General features: G+C 47.0%; 1 protein-coding gene across 2 annotated transcripts in view; it reads left to right on the forward strand.

The window, feature by feature from the left end:
* Positions 1-23,812, forward strand: part of LOC138582134 (zinc finger protein 510-like) — a 204,189-nt gene that overhangs the window by 88,193 nt on the left and 92,184 nt on the right. For both annotated transcript variants that reach the window (XM_069653145.1, XM_069653144.1), the window contains exon 4: positions 5,351-5,461. In XM_069653145.1, coding sequence (XP_069509246.1) covers positions 5,351-5,461 — 111 coding nt within the window. The remainder of the gene's footprint in view (positions 1-5,350; positions 5,462-23,812) is intronic.

Consider the following 23,812-nt stretch of genomic DNA (forward strand, 5'->3'; position numbering starts at 1 on the left):
GTTACCAACAAAATTGTTTGCACTTCGGCTTCTCCACCCCTCTAACTCTTCCAACTGTAACACCTTCAACTTCAGGATATAACACTGGAGGCTCCCTTTCTGGATTCAAACCTGACACTCTTGGTTTTTCTGCCTCTACACCTTCCATGTTCACCAAAATACTTAACTCCTTAAGCCTATTACTTAACTCAACTGTCTCTTTCCTAGACTTCAGCACCTCTTCCCTCATTTCTGCAAGCATCTTAGCCAAAGAGCCTAAAGACACATCACCCTTGGGCTCCATTTCTGCTCAGGCAGGTATTTAACGTGGGCCTTTCATGCTTTCAGGTCTTAGCGCCGAAATCCTGCAAGAGAAAACGAATAGCCCACCAGATCCCCCTAACCGGTTCACCCAACAGTTAATTGAATAACTATTGAGTTGACCAGACTGGGGGAGAAGAGGAAGTGGAGAAAATAACAAACGGTCAGAATAGTTCTGGTTTCCTCAACTTCTAGATGCTTGGGAATTCAGGGTATCTGCAAAGAACATATCATAATTAGCATCACAACTGGAACTCTTCTCAATATGTACCTTCCCATACCCTCTGGTTACCTGACAGCCTCTGTTTATTACTTAGAGGCTCTTTAATGGATTAAATCTTTAAAATGTTCCGCTGCTTCCAATTACTGAGTTCTCTGTGACTTTAAAAACTCCTCTTGTGCAGTCTTAAAACTAACTTCTGTGTTTTTGAACGACATCAGATGCCTTGGCCTCCTGAAACATCTTTTGAATTTTATGAGCTCTGCAAAAGTTTTCTTTTGCAACGTTAACACTTTAACCATTGAATGTTCCGTGTTTTATTTGCCACAAAACCTTACTCTGTTCTCACTCAATTGCCTTTGCAGTTTTTCATGAATTTCTATTGCCTTGTCTTCTTACCAGAAACTATAGATTGGTTTGTTTTTCTACTCCGGTTTCCTTTTCCATTAAATCAATGCGTTCCATGTCTCTTTTTCTTCAAGTAATTACTACTGTTTACATGCGCCTAAAACTTAAAGTCTGAGTGTTGCTGAATTAATTCACTCTGTACTGGGTTCGCGCGCACAAGTTTCCTATCTTCCCATAATGCTGCAGGATCACGTTAAGAAGGTAATCAATGCTCTCTCTGTGCTAAGGTTCACGCGCACTAGTTACCTATTGGTCCACAACGCTGCTGGATCGTGAAATATAGGAGATTGCTGCTCTCACCTTTTATCAGCTTCTCACCGACATCATCGTACGCGCCTCCACAGCTGATCAGAAATGAACTGCGCTGCGCAGCTACAACAGTCGCGAAAGACACGCCCACGCCACCTCAAGCTCTTAGGTCCTTTCCTTAGACGCTGCACTCGACGCATTCCCAAAAGCTTTTATTTACTCAGCTGTGCTTTCTTCACACTTGTGCAAGCTGACATTTACAAGCTGCTTCTACGCTGGCACGCGCACAACATTAAACGTTTAAACATTTGCCAAAGTTTCATGTTAAAATACTTCTCGCTTTTAAAACCTACTACACAGGTTGCAGGGAAAACAGTCTGTTACTTTTCTGCTTCACTAGTTTCAAAATAACTTTTTACATTTAACTTCAATAAAAGAAATAGAACTAAGAAATGCTCTTTTGAATCTTGTTTTGAATAGCTTAAGTCACTTATCTGAACTTTAACATCTCTGGCTCTCTCAGATGGCTGGTTACAGGTAATTTGATGTTTCTTTCTTGAATTTCTTTAGCTTAAACAGGAGCTCTTGAGCGCTGTAACCATCCTTGATCAGATCTTGAATGAAAGGCAGTTTAGAACCTCTACTGAGGTTCCATACTGCATCACAGTAATTCCAAGCCAATCTCTGCTGATCAGGAAGTGCTCCATCATGAGTTGGGACAACAGTTGCTGGCTGATATGAAGGTAGATTAAGGAAATGCCATTTCAATGTAATTGACCTTCCTACACTACAGCAAACACTATTGGCAATTACTAATGTCTAACCTGACACCTTCTGTTACCCAGGGACCTGACAGTTGTTGACCCCAAGGTTTTCTGCCTCGCATGTGGGTGCAGGCGCAGGGCCAAGGGAGGCCGCCCAGAGAGAGAGTGGGAAAGCGGGAGCAGGAGTCCTAATGCGAACGATCTCAGTCATACTGGCATTGAGGCAGAGGTCGTTTGCAACACACCATAACTAAATTGCGGACAGACAGTTGGATATGAGTGAGATAGCGGAGGTGGCTGAGGGTAGACTGAAGAAGAGTTGCGTGTCATCTGCATAACACTGGAAATTAGAGGTGAAACTGGCAATATCTCGTGCCAGGGCAGCCATGTAGACATTGAAGAACCAGGGGGAAAGGTTAGAGCCCTGGGGGATGCCGCAGGTTCAAAGAGTGATAGTGGGGAGAAAGGGCCCAAGATCCACCTGGGATGGGCAGTCGGACAGGAAGGAGGTTAACCACGCCAGAGCCTGACCAGTGATTCCTAGGGTGTCCCAGAGACATACGATCAGGATGTTGTGGTTTACCGTGTCAAAGGTAGAGGAGAGATGAAGAAGAATGAGGACAGAGGGAGTGTTGGTGTCAGGATTTGAGAGCAGGTCTTCACAGGTATTCAGAAGAGCAGTGTCCGTGCCTCTCGATGCTCTAAAGACAGACTGATGGTCGTGGAGGCAACCGGCAAATTCAGTGTGGAGGGTGAGCATCGAGATAGCCAGCTTCTCCAGGAGTTTGCCCATAAAAGGAGTGATAGACATGGGGCAGTAGTTTGCCGGAATGGTTTGCTGTCGAAATTCGACGCCTGACGCACCGGGAAGTCAGGCGCCGGAAACAGTGTTTCGGGCCGGCAGCAACTTGCCGGTGGCACCAGCGGGTTACCGCCAACCTCGTAATAAGGCCCATTGTTTCATTAGCAGCCCCACACATTGAACATGAATTAGATTTAGATACCCTCAATCAATGTGTAAAAGCTGCTACCGGGAGAATACCCAGACTAAACTGAACATACATCGATTTTTCAAAAGTAGGGGAGTTTATGTCCAGGTAGGGATTAACCCCCATCTCTAACCCATGTTCAAAGTACTCAGAACTCAATTTCAGTTTAGCAGGATCTCACATGAACTGTTCCTGTGCCCATGTCCTGAATCACAATTTTAAATTGCCAAGATTGGACAGGGAGATGGACCGAGGATTTAGCCAAAGCTCAGCTGCATTCAGTTTGTGGGGCATATTTTTAACATGGGCAAACCATTTCAAGCTTCTCCCCACCCCATCCAAGGACAAAAGATTGTATCCCCTATTCTATGATCTCATCGTTCATAACAAGCTGCATTGTGTCCCTTTCAGACCCTAGTAATCAAGGCCAATTACCCAGTTAATAGCTAGATACGAAAGGCTGGCAGAGGCACAGTAAGTAGATAAATGGCGTCATAGTCCATCCTTGCAACTATTGATGTGGGGAGGCATTATCCGTTCTGCATCCCCCTTGGTTTGAGGTGTCTAGCATTCTACACTCTAATTGTGCAAACGTGGCAGAATATGACAACATGCAGTGAATACATTTTTTCTTCTCTCTTTGCTTTAACAACCATCGATTCAAGATGGAGTCCAGCTCTGCCGGACATTGTGCTTTTTACGACAATACCCTAGAACATGCATTGACATTTTGCTTTGAATTCTATTTTCACTCATAGGAAGAACCCTTGGATTGCCATAGAGCCCCAATTGTTGATAATATATATCTGGTAACCTGAGCGCTTGTCAGCTGTAACACTGAGGCTCTAAGCTGTAAGCTGTGACTTTAAGTTGTAGCGTTGAAGCTTCCAGTGTCTGTAAGCTATGCCAATGTAGCCCCAGTACCTCTAAGCTATACTATTACAGATGCTTTTTCTGTTTTTTTTAACCATTTCAGCACCCAGTGGCTGTCAGCTATATCCTTTGAGGCACCTATGTCAGAGCTCTGAAGTTTCCCATGCCCGTGGCCGAGAAGGCCATCCAATACTGTTTTTGCTTGGAATTCTTGGAATCCTAGTTTTCCTACATTTTGAAAGAGGAGGAAAAAAGCGACAAGCCCCAGAATCCAAATGAGAAAAACACACGACCGGATAGCATTTTCGCACATGGCCATGGGAAATTTGAGAGCTCTGTAATGTATGGAAGCTGAAGCTTTGGAGTGCCCAATATCTGAACACTGTTTCCTTGGGTTCTCGACTTTCTACATTTGTAACAGCAAAGCCATAGACAGCTGTACCCTGTCCCATAGGAGCCCCATTGTAGTAGGAGCCTCTGTGGTAGTACAGCATAGCTTTGGAGCTTCTCAATTTCTGCCAGCTGCAGCTCCAGAGCCCTCTATACTAGAAAGTCTAGGCATAATGGACAACCCTTCTCTCCCCCTGTAGTGCAGGAGAGTCCCCAGTACTCAATAGCCTGTGTAGGACTCTGGGTGATGGGAATCACTGGGTCCCATGACCAATTTTGCAGGCTCACCCCTCATGTTACATACCAAACCACTCTGAAGCCCTATGTGTCTGACTCCACAGTGTTTTTAAGCTGTGATGTTTAAGCACTATGGGCCTCATCATGAGTTGGGCTGTAGCCCTTAAATGTAGTGGTAACGGTATTACCGCCGCATTTAAGGTCTGCCCTATCATGAATTGGGCGCTAAATTGGCTGTTTTAGCTCCAGCTTTTTTCTGGAGGTGAAAATCCCTGTTTTCGGCAGTATTACAGCCGGCTGTATTAGCCCGCAGTATTAGCACTGAAAATTCCCCATTGGATCCAATGGACCCAATGGGGATTTACCGTTAAGGTCCAACCCGTGATCCGCTGGTAATACCACCGGGCCGGTCGGTGCTAGGGCTATTACAGTCGGCGGTATTACAGCCGGGAATACAGCCCAACTCGTGATGAGGCCCTATGTGCCTCTAGTCTCTAGCATTTAATCTCCAGTGTCAGTAAGCTACAGCATTGGATGCCCACGCCCCAGTAAGCTGCAACATTAGCGCTCCAGCCTCTATGAACTATAGCAATGGACCCCTTCGTGTCTGCACGCTGTGATGTTGGAACCCCCTAAAGGCGTCTCTAAGCACAGCACCCATAGTGTCCTTGAAAACGGAGAAACTTAGGAAGAGTATACCAACTTAGACATTATGATGATCAGGATGTTGCATTATGAACTAGTCATAGCAGATCAAATGAACTCTCTAGAATGCACCCCACTGCGTTTGGTGAGTTGGAACTCATGGTATTTTTGGTTCTTGAAACTGTTTCAATTACCACCTGTTCATACTATTGTAATTCCCATTAAAAAGGAAATGTTGATGAATCGATGTTCTTTTCTGTTTGCTTTGACAATAGGTCCACTGATTGCTCCCAATGCACGTTTATTGCGTGCCAAAGAGAAAAAAGAGCCGGGCCCAGTCGACAAACCAGACAGTGAGAGAAGACGCAGGAGTAATCATTCCCCACGTGAGTACAAAGTCAATACATGTTAACAGTCACAAATGGGCGCGTACACACTTTCCCACTGTGAGAAACCTTAGGGTATTGTCACTCCGAAGACCCCTCTATCCTCTTCTCAGGTGGCCAGGGAAAGGCCATCGCTCTTGGATCCTGACCCTGGGGTGGAGAAGCGAGGGGGGTAACGTGGGTGGAGGGTCCTTGAGAACTGGGAGTGGGGTACCCTTAGGAGAGACATGGTATCTCCCTTATCCTGTTGAGAGTCAACCAAACCCTCCCCTGACCTTTGTAGGTTTCCTCGCCTCAGTTTCCAATGTGTGACATCTGACGGCACAGAGATGAAGAAGAAACAACTAAGAGCAATGAAGACTACACAACTTTACCACTTTGGTATTAGGACGAAGAAGATGCCTTCAGGGAGCTGTAAGGGTCAGGCATGTCCCTTTAATTATGATCAGGCAAATCTCATTAGAGATAAACACCTGCATCCTTTCAAGGGGCTGCAGGTGTATAACGAGGGACTGCGAGCCAGAAGGTGAGCAAGAAGGAGGCCTCCGTGGAGGAAACCAGCAAGGGACCAAGCTTCAGAGGAGGTAGCTTTGGCGGGACCAGATGGGGAACCAGGATACTGGCAAACTATCCAGAAGACGTACATAGCCTGTAGCCGGTAGGCAGTGTAAATTGTGCTAGTCTGGGAGCCTCTGTGAACAATGCTCTGCAGCTGGAGCTGCGAGAGAGCATCCAGAGGAGAGGATGTCGTCCGCATCCAGAGAACAGCATTCCGGGTGCTGAGGTGAGGAGGAAGATGCACGACAGACCCGTAGAGTGTACAGGGGTGAGTTTCTCGACCTCTGCTGGAGAGGAGAAGAACTGGGAACAGCTGAACAGAGAAGTCACAAGCCGGTGAGTGTCACAGAGGACGCATTCATAACGGGGGGCTCCGACAACATTATATTGGATACGAATGAATGGAACTTTATAATTTAGTGAAAATAACACTTACTAAATACTGAATTACATGGAACTTTAAAAATTAAGCAGAACAGTGCTTCTTGAATACCGAAATAAATGAAAATTTTAAATCAAGCGAACCTAATGTTTGTTGAATACCAAATTGAATGGCATGTGAAATACATCAAACTCAATTAATATTGAATACCGTACTGAATGGAACTTTATAATTAAACGGTATGAATGCTTAACAGACTCTGGGCCTCATTACACAGTAGGCGGTAAGGGTTTACCAGTACCAGTAAGGGCACCGGTACCGGTAAACCCTTACCGCCTTACTACGAGGTCCCTTTGCGGGTTGGTACTTTAACGCCTGCTGTTTAGCAGGCGTTAAAAACCAACCCGCAAAGGGACCAGGGTGCTAATTACGGTACCGCAATTTGCGGCACTGTAATTAGCGCCTTCCCCATTCCCATAGATCCCTATGGGGCAAAAATGGGAATGGGGAAGGGCAATGGGGGAAGGGGGAATTACCGCCCCGCCAACCTTGGAATAGGGCGGTAATTCCCCTTTCCTCCAAGGCGGTGCCGGTATTTTACCGGCATGGACCAAGGTGCTAATAGCACCTTGGTCATCCGCCTACCGTGTAATGAGGCCCTCTATAATTAATTGAAACCTTGAAATTAAGCAAACCAAGCAACTAAAGTGAATATCCTGAATGCTCCAGGGGAGAATAAGGGCACAAGTGTTATCAGAAGATTGATGTGACTAGAACACCCTCAACTAAACTTTTATGAATGAATGCAGAGTGACAAGGCCAAAGACTGCAGAGGATTTGTGACAAGTGTGGCAAAGCCAAGAGGCTTATAAAGGAAAAGCCAGAGGATTGTAAATCTACACATCAAAGTGAAGAGGCCCAAAGGTTAGGGATCCTGGTTGCGTGACCTGTAATGGGTGGACTGTCTGACAACTGCGACTAGACAAGTGAGCCCTACATTTTTTCAATTAAGATAAAGTCTTGGTGAATGGAACCCTGAGGCTCAAGGAGCTACATTATGGGGTCTTGAGAACAAAGCTTCAAGACAGTTTGTTTTCTGTGAACTGTGTTGCTTGGAACCTGGTGAAACGAACCCTGGGGATTGATTTTGAACTATATTGAACCGTATTTCTGTAAACTGGAGAAAGGTAAATCTTGAGACTGTTTCATGGAACTTTCTTACACTTTGGGAAGTGGAGCTGAAAGGAAGCTGCAAGCTGGAAGAAACTCAGAACTTTGAGTTGAACACTACTTATTTAACTCAGACTTTCCTTAGTTTCATTCACGTAGGGAAATCCCACCTTAGCATAGGGCAAGTTAGGCCTTCTACCATCCTTACATTTTATTTAATAAAGTATTTTATTTTGAACTTTAAGTCAGTTGTCTGTGTCTTGATTCATGATGCCTTCACACCACAGACCCACAAGTGCTTTGACACTGACCAATGCACACATGTGCGCCAGCTACTTTAAGCACATTTATGTGGAATGTGAGGGCACATTTCAGTAAGAGCTATGGGTAAGAATTGCATCATAGGAACAGAAAGAGAGAAACGATTCATGAGATTTCTAACGGTGAATAAAGTAAAGCGCTGAGAATAGAGAGAGTGGGGGATGCCCATAGCTGACTGGGTCATAGGCAGAAAAATAAAGGAAAATAAGACCTGGAACCATTGTGGGTAGGAAGTAAATGATGGCAAAGTGGCAAAGGAGGAGTTTCTAATGAACACGTTAAAGGTGTACACCATGAGAAGAAAATTGTAAAACATGAACAATAACATGAGAGTGTGAGAGAACCACAATGCAGAACGAAAAAAAGGGATCGGGTATATAGAGAAAGCTTTGTCAAAGCGAATAGGTATGGCTTTGCGGAAGTGTAACTTGTGTTGGCTGGGGTAAGAAGAAATTGTGAAGGAGATGTGGGAACAGAGACTCCTAGAAAAATCGGAATTGACAAAAGGGGAATAACTACAGTATAAGTGGGACTTGGAGAGTTATATGCTACTGGGGCAGTGAATAATTAATTATCAGACTAGATGATTATTAAGTATATACTATACCAGTATCTTCAACATATTCAGGGGCATGATAGGAGATGTATGGGAGTGAGGAGCATAGCACAGAGAAGGAGCACAGGGGCAAGAATAAGCAAAAACGAAGAAGGGAGTATAGACTAGAGTAAGGTGCCTGGCGTAAGAAGAAGCATGGGGGGAAAGAATGGAGGAAAGGGGTGCAGGAGCAGGCGAGGTAAGAAGGAACACTGGCAAGAAGGATGATGGAAGTGGCACAGTAATAGTACAATAGTACATTGGGACGAATGAGCACAGATGGGAGAACGAGAATTGGAGAGAAGAATGAGGAAGACGGGGAAATGGTGATGGGAGAGGCAACAAGGGGGAAGAAGAAGGGTGGAGAAGGACCTTGAGTGTGAAGAAAGATTAAGGTGGGGTATGTAATAGTGTGAGGGGGAACAGCACTGGGTGTGTGTAATGTAAGGGTGTTGAAGAAGGAAGCTAACACAAAGGTGGCATGGTGGGGGTTATAGAGTTTATTTTCAGTACCAAAAACCTATCTTTCGAATGGATTATGTCCTCCCACGTATTCCTCATCTTATGATAATTTGTTATCGCCAGCTTCGCTGCTTCGGATTTTTTATTTCGGCAGAGGGCGCTGTGCTCGAGGTCGTGGCGTCGATTGTCCCTCGACGGGCTCTGTACTTTGTCGACGTCACTGATGGTAAAAATGGCTCAAGCCGCGCCCGTTGGCTTCAGTTCCGTTTTTCCAATTGCTTTGCTGTCGAGAACGGTGCACTTTGAAATGTTCTACTGAAAATGTCGTCTTCTTCAACACCTTCAACACCCAAGACTGGGTTTAAAAAGTGTATCGACTGAGGATCGAAGATGTCGATCACAGATCCTCACCGCGTTTGTCTCTGGTGCCTCGGTTCTAATCATTGAACCGGCGACTGTGGTCGATGACGGAGAAGGCCCTTTGTGAGAGGAAAGGTAAACTGGCGGTGGGGAGGGAAGCGTCCAAGGCCTCCTTGAAGGCTTTGGCTAAAAAACATAAAAAACCGAGCGATTCGAAAGAATCGGATCGTCATAGAAACTCTAAGAGATCTCGTAGTAGATCGAGGCGCTCTTCATCTTCCTCTTCTAAGAGAGTGAAAAGAGACAGATCTCCTTCGTCATCTTCCAATTCATCGACCGAAGTGGTACGATGCCTGACAAAGTCGGATTCCCCTAGAAAATGGGAGGAATTTCTAAAGAAGATGATGGAGTTATTTGGGAATGCGGCCTTGACCCCCTCAAAGAAACCTCCTGTCGCTCCATTGGACGACAAAGGGAAGTCGGGAACTAGTGTGGTAAAACCCAGTAGTATGGAGGATATTCATAAAACTCGAGTCCATGGCAAGTCATCGAAAACTCATTGAGAGTCGAGTACCTCTCTGATACCACATAAGAAACAGGAGTCGTCGAAAACTTCCACGACTTTGTCGACGCAATCGGCGCCAGCAGCTTTGACATCGAAGCCAAAAGCGTCTTCGACGCCTGTGTCGAAGCCTTCATCGGGGTCGTCGAAGATTCCTTTGACACCTTCGAAGAATCTTTCCATTCCTTCGACGAAAACTCAGGAGGAAGAGAGGAGATTTACTCCATTACCAAGATCAGACTTTTTTAAGTCTATGGGCCTCATTACACGGATGGCGGTAAGGATTTACCGGTACCGGTAAAATACCGGTACCGGTAAATCCTTACTGCCTTACTACGAGGTCCCTTTGCGGGTTGGGGGATTTAACGCCTGCTTTTTGCAGGCGTTAAAAACCAACCCGCAAAGGGACCCAGGGAGCTAATTACGGTACCGCAATTTGTGGTACCGCAATTACCGCCTTCCTCATTCCCATTATGCCCTATGGGGCAAAAATGGGAATGGGGAAGGGCAATGGTGGAAGGGGGAATTACCGCCCCGCCAACCTTGGAATGGGGCAGTAATTCCCCTTTCCGCCAAGGCGGTGCCTGTATTTTACCGGCATGAACCATGGCGCTAATAGCGCCATGGTTCTCCGCCATCCGTGTAATGAGGCCCTATGTCTTCAATTTATGAAGAATCTGGCTCTGAGGATGAGGAAATCTCTCCTTTTGGAGTGCAATATGACACTAGACAAGTTCTAGAAGAATTTATAGACCCAGAATCTAAGATGAGAGACCTGTGCGAGACTCTGCATTCTGCTAGTGGCATTGACACGTCACCGGAATTAGAGTTTGCTAGACCTGACCCTGCAGAACATGCAGATTCAGGGTACAGGAGTCTGATGAATAGAGTGATAGAATATATGGGTTGGGATAGAACCTCACCCATTTTTGAACAGGACGATATTACAGACATAATTGTTCAGGGTCCTCAGAAGGATCTAGTTCTCCCCTTCCATAGGGCACTTCAGAGAACAGTGGAGAAGAACTGGGGAAATCCTGAAAATATTGCTGCTGTAAACAGTAATTTTCCCCAGAAATATAGACCAGCTAGTTCTGATCCTGAATATTTAAACAGACATCCCACTCCAGAAAGTCTGGTTATTCAAGCAGCATCTACTTCAAGACAGATTGCATATCCTACTATCCCCCAGGATAGAGAGGATACAAAAGTTGATGCTTGGGCCCATAAAGTTTTTACTTCAGGTAGTATGGCTCTTAAATCAACCAATGTCACCTGTACCCTGGCCAGGTTTACCCATACCCTGTGGGACTGCATTTCGGCGGCGGCTGATCATATTCCGGAAGGCGAGGAAAGGGAAGGCTTCCTGAATATTGTCAAAGACGGGAAGGAGGCAATGGGGGAATGCCTCCAGTCTGGACTGGATACTGCTGATAGTATCAGCAGATCCATGGCTGCGAGCACTGTATTACGCAGATTTGCGTGGTTGAGGAAGTCAGGGTTTGCACCAGATGTGCAGGCCAGACTTCTCAACATGCCTTTTGATGGCTCAGGGCTGTTTGGTAGTAAGGTTGATGAAATCCTAGAAAAACATCAGACCTCAAAAGCGGCAACTAAATCTCTTAGCGCCTCCATGCGTCAGCCTCAGAAACCCTATTCCGGCTCATCTTCCAGGAGGGGTCATTCTTTTCTGTACTACTCCTCTTTTGCTAGAGGAAGAGGACAGGCTTTTCAAAGAGGCAAAAGAAATGTCACTCGTGGTGGACGAGGAAGAGGTGCGAAACCAGCCTCAGGATCGGCATCGTTGCCCTCAGCCGCTCCTGCAGCTGCCTCCAAATCACTCTGAGACCTTGTTACACAAAACCCCAGTGGGAGGCAGGATCTCTCAGCATCTGAAGGAATGGCGAGGCATTACCTCAGATGCTTTGGCACTGGAAACAGTAACTCATGGTTACTGTCTCCCCTTCCTAAAAAGGCCTCAGAACCATCCACCGGGAACCAACTCTGTCAAAATTCCAGATCCGCTCCTGTTGCAGGAAATTTTAACCCTGCTGGAGAAAGGTGCTATAGAACAAGTACCTGTAGCGAGAGGAACAAGGGTTGGTACTCCCCATACTTTCTCATCCCAAAAAAGGACAGAGGATTGAGACCCATCTTGGACAAGTTCCTCAGGAAGGACAAGTTCAAGATTGTGATCCTTTCTCAGAGCCTTCAGGCTCTCCAACTCCTAGACTGGTTGGTATCATTGGACCTTCAGGATGCTTACTTTCATGTGCCAATCCATCTCAAGCACAGAAAGTACCTGAGGTTTGCGATTGGCAATTCTCACTATCAGTTTCGAGTTCTGTCATTCGGGTTAACCTCCGCCCGAGGGTTTTCACCAAATTAATGGCGGTGGTGGCAGCGAGTCTCAGGACAGGGGGGGATTCATGTCTACCCCTACCTGGACGATTGGTTGATCAGAGCACGTTCTCCCGAACAAGCTCAGGAACCTCTTTCGATCACCTGCCACTTCCTTCACAAATTGGGCTTCTCCCTCAATTTCCAGAAGTCCCACATGGTACCATCCCAAAAGCTTCAGTTTATCTCGAGCAGTCTTGGATACTTCCTCGGGAAAAGCCTCGCCTCCCGAGGTGAGAGCTCTCCTCATTCTGCAGATGGTAACAAAGTTCCAGAATGCCCAGCATCTGCTGGTCTTCGATTTTCTGAGGTTGCTCGGCCTCATGGCATCCTGCATTTTCCTAGTACCAGATGCCAGATTGAGAATGAGATCCCTTCAATGGGCACTCAGAACTCAGTGGTCCCAGTTCTCAGGTACGATGTTGGATATTCTGTAAGTCCCGAGCGCAGTTGCTCAGGATCTACTATGATGGGCTTGCAACGACAACATCCTCAAAGGAGAATCTTTTTGGCAACCATGGCCAGAGATAACAGTAGTAACGGACGCCTCACTCAAGGGGTGGGGAGCACACACCAACGATCTGACAATCAGCGGTCGTTGGTCTCCATCTGAGTCCAAACTACACATCAACCTATTGGAGCTGAGGGCAATCAGACTAGTGCTGAAGGCCTTCTTGCCCTCTGTACAGGGAAAGAATGTCCTGATAATGACGGACAACACAGTGGCCATGTACTACCTCAACAAGAGAGGAGGCGTAAGGTCACTACCACTATGCAGAGAGGCAATGCAGCTCTGGTTCTGGGCAATACGAGAAGGAATCTCTCTATCGGCGGTTCACCTAGCCGGAGAGTAGAACACGGCGGCAGACACTCTGAGCAGGCAGAGCACAGTCTCCCACGAGTGGGAGCTAGCTCAGGAAGTCCTTCTGGAGATCTTTGCCCTTTGGGGATACCCTCAAGTGGATCTGTTCGCTACCGCGATCAACCGGAAGTGCGAACAGTACTGTACTCGTTTCCTCCAGTCCCCGTGATTCCTCAAGTAATCAGGAGGTTGAGAAAGTTCAGGAAAACCATGATCCTAATTGCCCCGGATTGGGCCAGGAGGACCTGGTACCCGGACCTTCTGGACATGTCCATCTGCCCTCCAATACATCTTCTGCAAAGAGAGGATCTTCTTTTGCAAGAGGAAGGTTGGGTTCTCCATCCAGAGGTCAAGACACTCAACCTTCACGCATGGTTTCTGAGATGTTGAGATACAAGGATTGGGATCTTCCGGATGACGTTATGGAGATTTTGCTTTCGGCCAGAAGGCCAGCAACAAAATCTTTGTACCGATGTCGTTGGAACAAGTTCAGTAACTGGTGCAAAGATAACAATGTGGACCCTTTTCAATGTGGCACCCCAATGGTGTTTTCTTTCCTATTACATCAAGCCAATCAGGGGCTCCAGATCGGAACAATTAAAGGATATCTTGCTGCGCTGTCCATTTTCAAACGCTCCTCGGAAGAGGTTTCCTACATCAACATTCCATTAATCATTCAATTTCTGAAAGGGCTTACCAACGTATACCCTCCAGTACCTTTTCATGTCCCAACTTGGAATTTAAATCTAATACTTAAGTTTCTAACTTGTATACCTTTTGAGCCTCTACAGTCTTGACCCTTGAGGCTTCTAACATTAAAAACTGTCCTTCTTGTGGCCTTAACATCAGCCCGCAGGGTTAGTGAACTACAGGCTCTCTCATGTAAACCTCCATATACTACTTTCTACAAGGACAAGGTAGTTCTTAAAGTTAAACTTTCCATTTTACCAAAAGTAGTTTCTGACTTCCATTTGTCACAAAAAATAATTTGACCAACATTCTATCCTCCTCCTCTTTTGGGCAAAGAAGAGTAGAGACTGCATAGACTGGACCCCAAAAGGGCTCTCAGTTTTTACATTTCAAGAATGTCAAAATTGCATCAGGATGACCAACTTTTTGTAGGTTATACTGGCCATAAATTGCGATTAGCGGTGACGAAACAAACCATATCCCGCTGGATCATTCTGGCTATTATTGAATGCTACAGATTGGCGGGAAAGGACCCCCTGAATGGGCTGCAAGCCCATTCCACTAGGGGGATGGCTACTTCTGCAGCTCTGAAGAGGGGAGTTCCTGCAGCGGATATTTGTTCAGCTGCAACATGGAAATCGATGCATACTTTCATCAAGCATTAGTGCTTAGATGCTGCCTCCTCCAATGAGGGGTTATTTGCCAAGGAGGTACTTCATTCCATCCATGAAAACAATATCTAGTACTCCCACCTCCAAAATTGCCACTGCTGTGGGAGACTATCATAAGATGAGGAATACGTGGGAGGACACAATCCATTCGTAGAACAAGTTACTTACCAACTGTAACATTCTTTCGACTGGATGTTCCTCCCACGTATTCCTCACCTCCCCTCCCAACCTACCCCGCAGTACAGTTTGCGTTTTCTTACACTTTCCTCTCACGAAGAGTGAATCAGTCATGAGGCACGCCTGGATGTTCCTCCAATATTTCATCGAAAAAACAGAACTGAAGCCAACAGGCTCAGCTCAAACCATTTATACCATCAGTGATGTCGACAAGGTACGGAGCCCCTCGAGGGACAATCGATGCGATGACCTCGAGCACAGCACCCTCTGCCGAAAAAACATTTCCGAAGCAGCGAAGCTGGCGATATCGAATTATCATAAGATGAGGAATACATGGGAGGAACATCCAGTCGAAAGAACGTTACAGTTGGTAAGTAACTTATTCATCCCTATCTCTAAAAGGGGTTGTTAAGTGCCTTATCAGCGGGGCGTGGCTTACCGGAATTCTGGTGGCTGTCACACTTTGTCCGGTTAGTCTTCTTAGGGGCACCAGCTTGCGGGCATCCAGGGTAGCCTTTGAAGTTAGTGTGCGAGGAGTTCCATCCCCCTTAAATCCCAAGTGAAATGGGTACCTGAGCCAGGTCGGGGACCAGTTCCCCTACACCACAGGCTCTCCTCCCGATATTAATGTGATGCAAGGGCAGTCGGGTTCTACTGAACCGGGAGGTGGAGGACTGCAGCAATCAAGCCACACCTAGAGTAAGCCAGTGCAAATTAAGCCAGACAGCAACCACTAAGGGATCAAGAATGAAGTGGAAAAAGGAAGCGACGGTCGAGGAACAGGCAAGAGGGGTAAAAAAGGCCAAGAGCACAGGGACCGGCAACCAAGGCTATCAGGAGCTTTGAGACGCAAGGAATGGAAGTCCCACTGGCCTTTTATGTGGATTGCCAGCAGTTCTGGCATTGGTCGTTGCTTTGACAATTGGTTGATACCGTAACCAGTCATTGGAGCATTTGTTGCGAGACAGCAGCATGTTGTGGGCGCACAGCCTCGCTGGACCCGGAAGTGCCCGTGACGATCGTGGTGCCTTCTGCAGCATGCCGGAGGACTCGGATAGGTGCGGGTACACCTGCCAGGAAGACACAGGCATGCTGCGGCAAGTACCTCCCCCTGGCCCCCAGGAACCGCACCTAAGTGTTGGCGGGACGTGACAGGGGTTTCCCTGTCTCAAAACGAATACTAAAGGGTCCATCAAAATGTCCATCGAAATAAACTCCCCCATTCTGTGTCACAACCTACTTCTATCCCTCACACTATTATAGGATAAACTAACAGAAAACTCCTTCTTCAGGAGAATGGCTCCCTTCTCCTGTTGCCTGGATGGCATCCAAAAGAATTTTCTCTTTTAAGAAGCAGGCCCGGGGGAATGCCTCCCTTTCTCTGGCCTGCGTGTATCACACAGCCCTTATCCAAGGTTCGCCTCCAGGAGAATGACTCCCTTCTCCTGGTGTGGTTTTACACAGTTTCCAATACAGCCAGGGGGAATGACTCCCTTCCCCTGACGTTTTTAGCACCACTCCCAGTTCAGGACCAGAAAAATGCCTCCCTTTTCCTGGTATTTCTTTGGTACAGTTCACAACAAGGCTAGGGGGAAGGACTCCCTTCCGGTGGCGTCTTTAATACCTCTCGTTGCTTGCTCAGTTTCTTAATATTATTTGCTTTTGGGTCTTTGATGAATCTAGCGATGTCATCACTGCCTCTCCGGGGAAACTCTCTCCCCATATGGCCAGGGAAAGGCAGCCACTACCTGATCCAGACCCTGCGGGTGGCTATCTGAGGGAGGACCATATGGTGGGATGCAACCCTCATTGGAGGGAGGCAGATTTGCTACCTGAAACCTGGTATCCCCTTATCCACTCAGGGTATGACGCTAATCCCTTAATTTCCCAATCCTGTAGGGCGTACTTTAATATAAAATCAGAACACTTATTTATTGTTTACTTATTAGGTGCTTTATACAGCAAATAAAATACTGTTTCAAAGCGACCACAGGGCGAAGGGAGGGAACAAGGGAGTGAAACACATAACAAAACACAATATTTAAAGCAGTGGAGGGGGGAAAAAGGACAAGCCTATTATGCCTTGTGAGTATTCAGAACTTGCAAGTGCAGCAAGGAAGAGGGCAGAGGAGGTAAGTGCTGCAGAGTCCGAGCTCATGGGTGAGCCGCAGATTAAGTGCTTAGATTGTTGAGTGCTACACGGCCTGGAGCCACGTTAGGTGTAAGTGCGAACCTCCAGGGCAGAGGGTGTGCCCAGTCAAGTGCTGAGGGTAGACCGGTTCTCGGGCGATTGGATGTGGGAGGTAAGGGGGCCCGAGGATGCATAAGGGCCCCGGACACCAATCACAGCAACTGTCGGATTAGCAGAGGAGGGAAGAAGGGAAGGATATAAAGAGGAAAGTCTTGAGGAGCTTCTGGTATTTGAGAAAGTCCTGCTTAAGGAGCAGATTGAGGGAGAGGCTGTTAAATAGGAGGGAGCACGCTGAGGAAAGTGATAAACTACCTACTCTCTGTTTAGCAAAATACTTTACACACAAAGAGTTGGTGGCAGAGGAACGTAGTATTCTAGAGGGAGGGTATTTAGTAAGATGAAGTTGAAGATAGTGAGGTCCCCGGGCCCAGACAGACTTGTGGATGATGCAGAGGGATGTGAATTTAATCCGTGCAGCAACCGGGAGTCAGCGAACATCCAGTCCTGGCTGACAACAGGGCTCTTTCATACCTTTAAGGAGCAAGGAATGAGACTCGGACGCAAGGTAGTCATGGTTGTTATGAAAGACTTTTATGAAAATAAAAGCAGATGGTTTGGCCACCAGGGGTCGCACGGTTGTGTTCCTCTTCCGTGTGAGCTCTGCAACTCGGGTCCAGAAAAGCGGTAAGAGCCCCCGCTGTTGGACCCCCCGAGGTTGAAAAGTGTACAAGCCGAGGTCGGAAGAGACCCCCCCCCACCGCTTGGGAGAAAACTGGAGGAAAATCGGACCAGTTTTCCCAGAGAAATGTGCTTCTTTTGAGCAGACGGACAGTAGCGCCACGTGAGCCTTTAACCTCCGCGATCAAGAAGACTGCTGTTCGATCCTGCGGAGCGGTAAGCCCCGCGGTCGACCTGGGGGCCCCTTCAACACAGCTTGCATTTGCGGGAGCAGATCCGAGGCAGTGGAGGATCACGCTGGCACCCCGCCGGGACAGGGTGAGTGATACGCCCCCACAGAGCAGGAGCGGAGCGGAGGCCTGGGCACAGCAGAGCCGTGCGACGCACGTCCCCCCAGCCTCTGGTGCTGAAATCCCTCCAGCGGCCCCCACACCAGCGCACACTAGTCGGCCCCCTTCAAAGTAATACTCACGTAACCCACTAGACCCCCAGGGAGGTGGAAAGCATCGGGAGCGGAGACTGGGCCAGATGACAACGAGTCCCGAAAGCAGGCATAGAGGGCCCAACACTGCATGAGGAGGCCCACTTTAACACACAAAGGCACAAACAACAGCTATCATTGTGTACTCACAGGCTCCTGCGCAACCTAGGAGCCCATTTGCACCAGAACGCTTATAAACGTTCATTCCATCTGATCACAGGGCGGACGCCTGACATCGAGGCCTCATAGGAGAGAGCCTGTGTTCACTGCGACCTCTCGAAAAGGTCCCTCCCCCGTACTTGACTACCAGGGAGTGGAGATAAAAAATATACACTAAGGCATGCTGCATTCTAAGCGACCTGAGCTGGGTGCCCCTGCTCTTCCCCTTCAGAAGGCGACTGAACAAGACTCTCGCTCTCCCACATGAGGCGCACATAAAGGAAGACGCAGAGTACACTCAGAAGAGTGCCAGGTTAACAGCGATAATGAACACATACCCTGGGAGGACCAATTTATCACGTCTAGCCTAAAACACTAACAGCGCATGCCCCTATCTCCTGGAATCATAGTGGGGTCACCCGTGACTGAGTTCAATTCTTTGGGGAACTGGAATAGATAGTGATGTCGCGCAGATGAGAGAGGAATAAGGAAAACGTCTAATAGAACATGTGAAAAGTGCGCAGAAACCCAGTACCACATTTAACATCACTGAGACACCAATCACATTGTTCCAAACTCAGGGACCAGTCAATTACCAGGCACAATTTCCCCGCCAACACCATAAGGTGATTGCCTCGTGAAGACAAGACTGAAATGCCTGAGCCTGGTGACCACAGGGAAGCTGAGTTATCTCCTCTGAACGACTGTCAACCCCTCCTCTAGCACTGACATACTCAGAATCTATGGAAGGCACCACAAAGTATAACCAGGTGTATATGAACACACAACAAAAGCTAGCTATTTTTGCTTATGCCCGTCATCCCACTGCAACAGCAACTTCAACATGCCAACCACAGCAATGACGAATATTGAAACGCCCCCCACAAAAGGAGACATTGCCGCCCTACTAAGTGAAATAAAGAGCATGGGTGCTGATATAGGTGGAAAAATTTACTAAATTACACAACGCCTAGACAATATTGAAGATAGGCTAAACTGAGTCGAGAACAACCAAGCGTCGATAGACACCCTAGAGACACAGCTGGAACATAGAATAGCTGACCTGGAGCAGAGGAAAGAGGACTTTAAACTCAAAATGGATGATTTGGAAAACCGCGAAAGGCGGAATAACCTGCGCTTCTTCGGAATTCCAGAGAGAGAAGGTGAAACAGAGAATGACCTCAAGAAAACGCTTCACAACATCAAGCTCCTGGTCACTGATGACGCAATCGACTAACCTATACACTTGTGTATGGGCGCGTTACAAATGCCATATCATATCATGACCTAAAACTGAACGTATCCACAGTGCCGGAGGCCCCCCGGGAAGTCCAAGATCGGTCCTCGCCCGATTCCATAGTTACCAGGACAAGACCAGGGTGCTTGAAAGTGCAAGGAGTGGAGGTATGATTACCCTCGGAGGGACACAGATAACGATATATCAAGACCTATCCTCCCTGACACTAGCTCTCAGGAGGATGTGTGGACCCCCTCACAAAATGGCTGAAAGAATTGAGACATTCGCTACAGATGGGCATACCCTTTCTCACTTTCCTTTGAACGCAAAGGCTCAAAGATTCGACTAAGATCAGACAAAGAGATAAAAGCGAGCATATCAGAGCAGGTTGAAATACATGGAGAAAGGGATGATCAAGAGGACTCGAAAAAAGATGGAAGAGAATGGCATATTCAAGGCCCCAGGAGAAAGCGGGTGAAAGGCTCGAGGAAATATCGAAGAGGCAACATCTCCCCAGACAGAGAAAATTAAGCTTACTCAGACTCTGTATACCTAAGCTTAATTGGCCACAAAGCGCAAGGTTCGGTTATTGGTTACTAGACTAACATAGTGACTCATGTTTGGTTGCAAAACATAAGTTTAGAGTGGGGGGGTGCAACGGGGGCTCATTCCCATCTTGATTTTACCTTTGCAAGGGACCGTGAGGTAACGGTCTCCGCTGGTGGTTTGATGTCGGGCCAGTATTCTCAGCTGGACTCGATCGGATGCCACCAACTGGGAGGAAGGAAAGTGGTTGGGGGGGGAGTTAGGGGTACAGGTTAGGGTAAGGAAAAGGGCAAAAGCAACATTCTTTGTGTCTGAATAAGAAGGAAATGATGTGAGGTATGTTGAGCAGATAACATGTTGGTAGTTGCGGTTAAGAATCTTTTTCACCCCGATATTGCACAATGGAAATAACAGCTGAATAAGGGGGAAGGGACTGCCTAAGGGTGGGAACGATTAATGTCAAGGGCCTCAACTCACCAACCAAGAAATCTATAATATCCAGAGGGTTTCGTAGAGCAAAAATCGATGTCCTCCTTCTGCAGGAGACCAAATACATGAAGGGGGATGAGAGGCTGGTTCTTGGGAAGCGTATAGGAATAGAATTCTGGGGCTCCGGACAGCTGAGAAAAGGAGTGGTGGGATCCCACTATGGATCGGAAGACTGGTAACCCTGTCATGAGAGATAGAGCTAAAGGGGAACGTAATGAGTTTGCAGACATGATGGATGTGTATGGGATGAGTGATGTGTGGAGAAGACTGCATCCAGACGAACGAGGGTACACCTTCTACTCAACCCCGCATAACACTTTTACTCGGATTGACTATATTTACTTTTCGAAAGATCTATATAACATCACGACACAAACCGAGATCACCCCAATCACATGGTCGGACCATGACATGGTCATTGCCGACACACAGTGGGAAAACCTGCCAGTTAGAGTAGGTAACTGGAGATGTAATGAGGCCTTTGGAAAGACTCTGTCTTTAGGAACGAAATGGAAACAGAGTTTACAGAATACTTTAAATTGAACAACACCGGGGAGGTTTCTAAACAAGGGGTGTGGGAAGCAGGGAAGGCAACTTGGAGAGGTGTCTTAATAAGGGAAGGGGCCCCTAAGAAAAGAGAAAGAGCACTGATTGAAAACAGACTCTGAGGGGAGATTTGCCAGTTAGACAAGGCGATACGGTGGATCCCAGCAAACTTAGCGAAGTGAAAATGAAAAGGGAGGAACTTCGCCTCCTAGAACACGACCAGAGGGTGCGTAAACTGCACTGAACAAACATTTTACGAAAAAGGGGACAAAGCAGATGCACTGCTGGCCGCTAGGGTTAGGGAACAACAGGCGGAGCGAAGAGTGCTGGAGATAATCGAGGAAAGGCCTGCCCCAGCAACAAGCAAACCCACCATCCCGAAGCCTTTGCTGCCTTCTACGAATCACTGTATACCCCAGAGGCGGTCCCAGATTCACCTGGCATAGAAAATTACCTAGCTGCTATCGATATGCCCAAAGTAACAGACATGGACTTGGCTCATTTAGAATCCCCCATAACAGGAGAGGAGATACAGAATGCAATAAAAAGACTGACACTAGGCAAATCCCCAGGACAAGATGGCTACACGGCCGAATTCTACAAATCTTTTAGTACCTACCTTATACCATTCTTGGTTGACTGTTTAACAAAATTCTAGAATCAGGGAAGGCCCCAGACTCTTTTGTTAGAGCTCTTATCACGGTAATCCCCAAAGACGGAAGGGACCCCAAAAGGTGCAGATCATATCGTCCCATATCTTTACTTAATGTAGATGTGAAAATCTACACCCGGGTGCCAGCTTCCAGACTGGAGACACTTATGCCTCATCTCATCCATCCTGACCAAGTGGGCTTCATACTCTGGAGACAAGGAGCCGACACAATGCGAAAGACCCTGCACCTTGTCAACGCCTCCCAGAATATGACCAATGAGCCTGCCCTGCTCTCCATTGATGCGGAAAAGGCCTATGACAGGGTGGAATGGGATTTCTTGACAGCAGTCTTATGCAAAGTGGGGATAGGGCCAAAATTTAGAAGAGGGATTCGAGCAGTTTATACAACACCCAAAGCTTCCGTATTTGTAAACGGTGAAACAACCGGGTGGAGGGACTGCGACTAGGCGAGATCGAATATAAGGTGGCATTGTATGCCGACGATATACTCCTTCATGTGGCTAATCCGAGAACATCCATCCCCAGAGCTCTGCATCTTCTTGAGGAATACGGCAAAATATCAGGTTTCATAGTAAATAAAATCAAGTTGATTTTGTTCCCCCTACAGGGGTCCGTAGAGACAAATGAAGTTAAATACTCCTCACTGGGTCTCACGATTGAACATTGTAAGTTGAAATATCTAGGCATACTAATTACAAGAAAGATAGAAGACTTATATGAAGCCATCTTTCCAATACTCCTTCAAAGTTTCCATGCGGACCTTACTAGATGAGACAAATTGACGTTATCCTGGCTGTGACGACTCAATGCGATAAAAATGATCTGTCTCCCACGATTCTTGTATCCCTTTCAAATGCTCCTTATCATGATGCTAGGACACTTCTTCATGGAAGTCAAGAAAGTGATTGTAAGCTTCCTCTGGCAAGGGAAACAGGCCAGAATTGCATACGATACCCTGACATTATCTAAGAACAAGGGTGGGATGGGTCTCCCGGATCTTAGGAAATATTATGAGGCAGCCCAACTACGGGTGTTAATTCCCCATCTTCGTAATCAAAAAGAGCCCCAGTGGATTTCAATGGACAACCACTACCTATCCCCGGCCATGGAGTGGTTGTGGGCCCCAAGGAGAAAACTCTTAAATAGATTAAAAAAGCATCTGATACTAGAAACCATAGGGGAAATATGGAGGGAGGGCACAGAGATGAGGAACATTTACACATGGCCGTCACCGTTGAGCCACCTGTGGTCCCCAGGTATTAATGAACATATCCCTAATGTAGAGAGATTTCAAACTTGGTACGGAGCGGGTTTGGAGAGAGTGGGCCAACTCCTGAAAAACGACTCCTTCATCAGACGCCCTGGGAATAGGGGTACTGTCTACTTTCCAATTCCTGCAGATTAAGGGCATCCTGACGAGGGCAGAGTGGAAGGATAAACTGAAGAGAGAACTTACCCCCTTTGAAATGCTATTAAATTTCAGTACAGAGATGAAGGGTCTGATATCAGCCATGTACAAAGAATTGATAGCAGTAGGTAAGGGAACTACGGAGCCCCTGAGAAAGAAATGGGAAAGAGATTTAGGTGATCATATTGACCCAGACACATGGGGGAAAATGTGCTGAGCGGCGCCCCGAACATACATATCATGTCAATATAAACTGCACGCTATCAAACTATTACATTGGTGGCAGTATGACCCACACAGGCTCTCCAAAATGTACCAGTCAGCTAGCCCACTATGTTGGCGTGAATGTGGTGAAGTTGCGGATTATTGGCACATGTGGTGGGGATGTCACCGGATTAAGGTTTATTGGGACGAGGTCCTAGGCTGGATCAGAGACATAGATGGTGTCCAAAGAACTGCGGACCCCTGCCTCATTTTGTTTGGATTTGAGAAGTATGAGGATGAATGGAGAGGGATTAAAGGCCTGGTCACACAGCTGTTGCTAGCTGCCCGGGCTTTGCTGACTATGAAGTGGAAATCCACAACAATCCCGAGCGAGCGTGAATGGGTTAATGTAGCAACAAACATATGTACTATGGAAAAAATAACGTCATCCCTACACGGAAGATCTACGCAATGTGATACTCTGTGGATGGACTTCATGAACAAATACATGCCAGGAATAACACATTAA

Source organism: Ambystoma mexicanum, chromosome 3q (assembly GCF_040938575.1).
Source record: "Ambystoma mexicanum isolate Mex_15411 chromosome 3q, UKY_AmexF1_1, whole genome shotgun sequence".
NCBI lineage: Eukaryota > Metazoa > Chordata > Amphibia > Caudata > Ambystomatidae > Ambystoma > Ambystoma mexicanum.